The sequence below is a fragment of the Gymnodraco acuticeps genome, unplaced genomic scaffold, assembly GCF_902827175.1.
Source record: "Gymnodraco acuticeps unplaced genomic scaffold, fGymAcu1.1, whole genome shotgun sequence".
NCBI lineage: Eukaryota > Metazoa > Chordata > Actinopteri > Perciformes > Bathydraconidae > Gymnodraco > Gymnodraco acuticeps.
Genome location: NW_022990044.1, coordinates 1 through 7788, shown reverse-complemented (window position 1 = coordinate 7788; position 7788 = coordinate 1). Strand labels below are relative to the sequence as shown.

At 40.9% G+C, this 7788-nt stretch overlaps 1 protein-coding gene across 1 annotated transcript; it reads left to right on the top strand.

Moving 5' to 3' along the window:
- Positions 1-6185: 6185 nt before the first annotated feature.
- LOC117545667 (voltage-dependent P/Q-type calcium channel subunit alpha-1A-like) lies at positions 6186-7781 on the top strand (the record flags this gene model as incomplete). Its single annotated transcript, XM_034215528.1, is given in 1 exon segment — positions 6186-7781. A coding segment is annotated over 1 exon segment (137 nt), but the record flags the coding sequence as incomplete, so codon positions are not given.
- Positions 7782-7788: the final 7 nt, after the last annotated feature.

Here is a 7788-nt window from a genome sequence, read left to right as displayed (position 1 = left end):
GCATTGTGGGAGGCGTAGTCTTCGCTCAGAACCAAACGTCAGTAGAAAATAAATGTTTTTTAGTTTTTCCCACACTAAATATACATTGGTCTGCAAAATATATTTGATAAATGTTATTAATGGCTATCTCAAAAATAATATTATATTATATATAATATAATATTACCTAAATTACGCTATGCCCTTTGGCATAGAGTAACCTTGGGAAGGTGACATATTTTAGGACATGTATTTATCCTATATATTCTGTTTTATATCAAATATAATTGGAGCATGACTTGCTTGGATGCTTTTGTATGAAGTGCCTTGTATTACTTACACTATTAATGTATTGATTAATCAAATAGAAAGGATAATTCTCTCTATAGACTTATTGTCTTATTCTTATATCGTATAATGATCATGTGAAGGCAAGACAATCAGACAGCAAGGTACAATGAAGACAAATTGTAATTACAATCAATTATGATATAATTTCCAATCAGCTTGCATAGGTTTATTGCTTTATATATCATATGTGCACTTCCAGACGTGCATGCAGGTACGAGCCTTACAAGAAGCTTACTAAGTGCAACCTTTCTTCTTGCTCTCTGGCTCCTATAGCTTTAGGATGTGAACACACAGAGGAGAGGAGTGACTGCAGATGTTGCAGTTCTTCCTTGTGACCACTGGAGGGAAGTGGAGACTCATGAATGTGAACAGACTCAGGTTAGTATCTACTCCATCTGTGCTAACAGCTGGTGAAAACCTTAGTAAGTAAAACGTTTAGAAATCAAGTGGTGTTTCTTACAAGTGAACGCAGGTGGACAAAACACTCCCTAAGGTCTTTATGCAAGGCTGCTTGTTGTTATGCAAAACATTGTACAGGGGGATTTGTTTCAAATCATATTATTTTATTTCATAAGCTAATGATAACTGAATTGTTCACTATGCAACGTACTTGAGTAACACACCCTATCATAATCAAACAATAAAGAAGTACGCAAATAAATGATTGTGTATTGAAACAAATAAGAAAATGTGTACATTTAGGGGGGAATACAGGAACAGAATATACAGAAATTAACGGGAAACAGAAATCAATCCAAACATATTTACATGAGTTCATATATAAATAATACAGTGTTCGTTATGTTCTGTGTACCTGAATAAGGGGGATGGGAAACACATTTGAAGGATTGAAAAATAAATGCAATATCAAAAGAAAGGGAGAGCTCTGAGAGCAGATTAGGTGGTGACTTCATCCTCAAAAGAGAATCTCCCAGAAAAAAACACCAGGCTATTTACCACCAAGGACAGTTTACTGCTGTCTCTCTCTCCCTCTCCGTTCTGCTCCATCTTTTGTTTACAGGCGAACGGTGGAAAATGGGTAAACAAGGAGAGTGAGACACTTCCTCTACCCTCACAGGAAATCTGTAGATCCTAAAACTGATGTTTAAATTGTGTATCAGACGGCTCGGATCTAAGAAGGGTAACTGTCAGGGAGCCAGGAGGAGATCGAGAAACAGAGGAAGGTAAAAGAGGAAACGTACGATTTCTCCACCTGCATCATTCTATATAATTATATAGATAGCATTATTTAGGAGTTCTTATTTAGGTTTCTTTGCACATTGGTCTATCCATCATACTCACATATTCACATTTAGCTTTTTAGCATGTGAGCATTAGCCAATATGTAACATGCAATTCCAAACGCCTGCTGCATACATACAAGGATTGTTAGTGCTCCTTCTGTGAGCCTGCTGTTGGTCTCGGTCAGTGAGCATCCATAATAAAACTAACTCGTACCCCCCCTTCCCTCCAACACACACACACACACACACACACACACACACACACACACACACACACACACACACACACACACACACACACACACACACACACACACACACACACACACACACACACACACACACACACACTGATGTCCATTTCATTGTTGGATGCCATGCTGATGCCCCCAGCATTACACTCATCCAGCCACGATGAGTGTTTTGGGCTCATATTCTCAATCCCAGTTGGTGCACTCATTTAAAGCTTCTACGATTCACTGCATTATCATTGGTCAGCGTGTCCTGGAGGCATCATTATGTCTTCTGGTGAATCATGCAATTAAACTGAAATCACCACAGAAATACTAGCCAGTGCTCACAAGGTATGTGTGTTGAACCTGTCTTAAAGGGAAACTGCACCAATGTAACACATCAGTGTCTGTTTTTCTTAGGAAGTACTAAAAAGTCATATAACGGTAAGCCTTTTTGTGATTCCAGAAGGAACTGTGGGAATTCTGCTAAATTGCCTCAAGTGATTTCCTTTCCATTGAATGTCGAGCAATGTTATGGCAGTGAAAGGCTCAGTCAGTCAGTTCACTTTTAGGTGAAGCGCACACAGTGAGGTTGACCTAGGTCCTAAGGACACTCACAGTGGGTAAAAGCAGGGAAAATGCAGTATATAAAAAAAAAACCTTATCTCGTATGTTGTCTAGAGTTTCAATACCTGAGTGTGTGTATCAACTTTGGTGTAGTGAAAAAAATAAGAGGCCGTGTTAAAGATATTTTTTTATATCACGGCCTTTTACTTTTCCAGTCCATCTTAAAAAGTTGGTTATTTGTAAATTATCGAATTCAAATACAGAAAAATATAAAAATAAGCTGATTGATTACACCTCTATGATTTTAGTAATGTAAAAGAACACACACACACATACACAATTAGTTAGATTATAAATTCATCTGTAACCTATTTTAGATTGTTACATTAAAAGATAATTGTTCAACTATTAAGCTCTTTGTAAAAAAAACGTAATTCAATTTTATCTCATGATAATTCAAAGGAATTCATTAGAATTTTTTTTTACGTTTTTTTTAAAATCTTTTTTTACATGTTTTTGCTTCAGTGCCACAGACCCCACATAAAGACTCCAAATGCAACATCTGACCCAATTCTCTCTGGTTGGACACTTCCATCTTCACCTTACTTTTCACTCTGGTTACGTAAACATGAAAGTTATGGTTAGTGCGTTTTTGACACATATCATTTACTGAAAGATGGCTGCAAACCATACTTTGCTGTATATGATGCAGCCTTGCAGAGGTGTACATGGAAGTCTGCATTGGTTCTGTGGAGGACCGGGTTCAGCAGGGGCGGAGTGTTCTACATGCATTCGGCCATTGAATTATTCAGCCTTATGAATCATTGAGTCTCGACACTCCTTTTTAGGCCCTCGCCTCAGAGCTCCAGCCTCACAGCTACCTACCATATGAACAAGCTGAAGGAAGAACAACAGAGAACAGTCATCAGAAGCACATGTATCCATATATATGGGCAGAATAATTACATTGTATTTGAGAAGATGCGGTTGTTGACGCTACCGCTTACTCACAGATTTCAGCATCCAAACAAAATCTACCTGAAGGCAATCACTTAAATCACTGAATCACACCGAAATATATAATACTATTTTAATGATGGTGACAAGCCTAAGTGTTGTCATATAATTGTATTTGGTTGCAAAAAGCATTTATGTACCCCTTTCTTAAAAAAAGAACATTTTAGTTCTTGACAAATGTACACTCACAAAGATACTGCAGTACAACAGGCAGGCAGCCTACATCATGTTGCATTATTTTTCTCTGCCAAGTCTATAAATACACAGATATGCTTGTGTATCTCTGTGTCTTCTATAGAGACAGTGTATGTGTTCTTGTGAGGTAACAATGTTTAATGCATGCTACTGCTCCTCAGTGCTTCTGCTGCTGCTGGCTGTGTGGAATAACAGGTTTGGACAGAAGGCTGCTGGCTCCGGCTCTGAAGGGCAATAGATCATTTCACAGATCATCACACCCAAACATAAACACACACTTTTGTGAACACACACGTACACAGGATACAACAGCACAACAAATTGGAAGACCATTTTTTTAAAAGCAGAAAAGAAATGCATTCAGTCCTCACCGCATCATGTATTTTGTGTAGGTTTTTACTTTTGCAGATTTTTCCGAGAGCTGAGATGAGACAGTGTGTAACAAACTGCATCCGCTGTTTGAACACCCATCGCATCGTATGGATAATATGAACTATTTAAACTGTAAGGCATAATTACATCGTTTTGGTTGTTTTGTACATAAGAAAATATTGGTTTAAAAACAATCAATCCAATATCATGGATGCTGATGACGTTGACCTAATCTTTTATTTTCAACAAAAATGTAGAGGGGGTAGGACCAGAAAAGTGTTTACGCTTCTTCTTGCCCCTGTTGAACATGACAGAGACTATTTGAGCATTTATTTTATTTGTTGTCTTTTTGTACCTTGAATTGTTTGTTGTTGTTGTTCTGCTTCTCTTTAATTTAATTATTATTATAATTGTTGTTTGTTTTGTTTCTGACATATTCAATAAATGGACTAATAAGGCATCATATAATTACATAGACACAGGTTTGTGCATTTCTTTGCAAATTATACATCTCATAATGATTTGTTCTTTATGTTTCTAATGCGTTTCTTTGGGTTTATAAGCTTATGCTCAAAAACCTATAACACACTACAGGACAGGGAAACCCCCCCAAAAGCCTAATAAGGCCCCTTTCAAATGTCTTATTAAGGCGCTCTCCATGGTCCTGATAGCACATTATGGAATGTGTGCTGATGTTGGTGCTGTCCATGGGCCTTAGAATGATATCAACATTAGACATTGCTATCTATCTATCTATCTTATCTATCTATCCTATCTATCTATCTATCTATCTATTCTATCTATCTATCTATCTATCTATCTATCTATCTATCTATCTATCTATCTATCTATCTATCTATCTATCTATCTATCTATCTATCTATCTATCTATCTATCTATCTATCCATCCATCCATCCATTCATCCATCCATCTATCTATCTATCTATCTATTTATCTATCTATCAGCCTGATTTTATCTCTCTCTCTCTCTCCTTCATGCCCTTGTGGTGGGGTCAGCCTAACTCTCACAACAGGAAGCCTTGCTAAAGTGGACACAAGGAAAAACGATCCCTTTCTAACATATCGAATAGACATTTAAGGTCGTGCTGTTATTGATTGGCGTTTGCACGTGTAATGTTACTTTACTAATTCAATTTCTTCAAAGGGGTAGATTAATTCTCCCGGTCATCCTTAAATCTGTATGTATGACCATTTCCCATTCACTGAGGCGGATATTTACTGGAGTCAATCAATTAGGTCACATAATAGAGTAAAATAATGTCGTATTAAGATGTTGTGGGTTGCTGCCTTCCCCCCCACATACGGGGGTCAGGGTAACGTGGCACCAGTTTACCAGAGTGCCTCATGACATTCATTGAATATAAGACCAGTCTTTGCAATCACTCTCAATGAACAGCCCCAATAAAGACTTCCCTTCAGTCAAAGACAATAGTTATTCATGCTAAAACTGAATTTGTTTCACCATTAACATTGCAGTGTTGGGCATAGAATTAGTGTATTGAATTTATTTGGGGGAAAAACTTGTCTTAAAGGGATTGCAGACTATAATATATCGACATTTTGTCCCTTCACTTTGTCTTTGTTATGTCATTGACAATATTTGTACCTATGACACATATTGTCGCACCTTGGCTCCCGTGTTTTGAAGCCATGAGAAAAGCCCTGAGGAGAGGAGAGGAAAGGAAAGGAGAGGAGAGCAGGGAAGAACATCCTCGACTTTGTTTCGGGGGAGGGAGGGAGGAGAGAGCTCTCTTCGTCCATTAATTTCCAAATGTCTGTTGCTAAGAATAGCCTCCCCCTCCACCTTCCCACAAACACACGCAGACTCTCTCACGCGCCCGTGTGCGCGCAGTCATTGTGAGCTTTGGTTGCAGCTGTATCTTTGCACAAGCTGCATGATGCCAACACCCCTCCTCTCCGTCACACGTGCATCTGGCTATAATGAGCATTCTTATTAGGTCTTTATGAAGTATCCACTCATACAGAGGTGGACGGAAATGAGAAACACAGTCACATAGTTGTCACCTCACCCTCTACGCCAACAGGCTCTTTTACGCATTATCTGAGATACATATGAGTTGGGCTGCTTGAGAGGTACCGTCCAACTGGTCAGGGCTGCAGCCTGAAGCACCTTAAAATAAACAGGCTATGTCGATGCCTCCCTGCGTGACATATGTTTGGAAGTTGGACAGGCTGCGTGCGTCATGTGCTGCGGCTGCAGAACCGAGCAGGCTCACATTATAATTCACACACACTGAGAGACAACGATTTTGTGCGCGGTGCGACTTATTTGATTTATAGGCAGACACCGGCTAGAATTCCAAAAAAACAGTCGGTCCCCTCCCTTTTCATTTTTTTTCTTCATCCATTCACCGATCTATCTGTCCGTCCGTCCGTCTGTCCCTCCTCCTCCTCCCCTTGGGGCTGCTGGACGACGAGCGAGGAGGCCGTGAGGAACGCTCTACCCTACTCCAATGAGAGAGAGAGAAAAGACGCTCTGCCAGGACATTTGGGCTTATCAGTGCGGACGAAGGTAGACTTTTCGGGGCGGGTATGGTGAGGGACTTTCTCGGCACTACTGCACCTCGAACAGCCAAACCAAGATCATGAGAGGGTGTAAGACGGCGGAGAAGCGGCCGGCATACCCTTGTCTTTGACGACGCGGTCCGTGTGTCCCTTTCTCAGCTTCTGGATGGCCGCGCAGGTGACGGAGAGAAGATGATGGATGCAACGAAGGAGGATGTTATTGAATTCGTTTGAGAACATTATTTGATCTTCAACGCTCGACAGCAATGACACTGATATTTCAAAGGAAAACGGTATTTTTCTTTCACCTTTCTCTTCGAGATTGTCTAGTCTGAATAATACGCATTAATAACAAATGTCACAATATCCTGGTATCAAGGCTTGTCAGAGCGCACTAGTAAAACAACTGTAAGGTGGCGGGAGCCCCATTATTGCCACACTGTGCCAAACATTGCGGATGTTTTAAATAAATAAATAATAGTGGCTTTTTCCCTTTTCGATGCCTTTTAAGTCTCTGTTTCTAAAATGCCAAGTTGGACGCTAGTGACGGCCGTAGCTCTAGGCTGTTAATTATTTTCAGATTTATATTCGAAATCAGATTTATTGAGGCCTGTGTGATATTAAAGGCGTTTACATTTCGATTACACGCTGTTATGAGAGTAAAGGAATAAATCGTGCAGAAAGGTGCAGGAGGCTGCGGTGCGCTCTGATACAGGCATGAACCATGGAGAACATGAAACATTCATGTTAAGTCGCTACAGTCTCCCCATGATTTCATGTTGGGGGCGAATCCTGCTTCATACGGACATAAGAACCGACTTAGACTGAGACACCCCACAGCACTACCCCACAGTGCAAGCAGTCAGCCAAACGACCGCACATTTCATTTCCTCACACCCACAATTGGCCGTTGGCAGAGACGCACCGAGAAGGAGACAGTACATGGGCGTCCTCGTCTGCTAAAAGCATCATATAACTGCTCGCCGGGTGCAGGTGTTCAGCATTAGACCAACAAGACAACCCGTTGTGCATATGAGACGTTCCGATCCAGATGGGATGTAATGTTGTGTGGCTGCACAGCTGAGCATTGGTCTCCTTCTCCGCTGCTTCGTGAAGATTGGATTTCGGTGTCCAGAGAATGGCGCGGTTTGGAGATGAGGTACCGGCCAGGTATGGCGGAGGGCCCGGCGGAGGGGGCCAGGGTGGCCGCGGTGGTAGCAGGCAAGGAGGACCCCACGGACACACTCATGGACACGGACACGGCCATGGCCACGGGCACCCG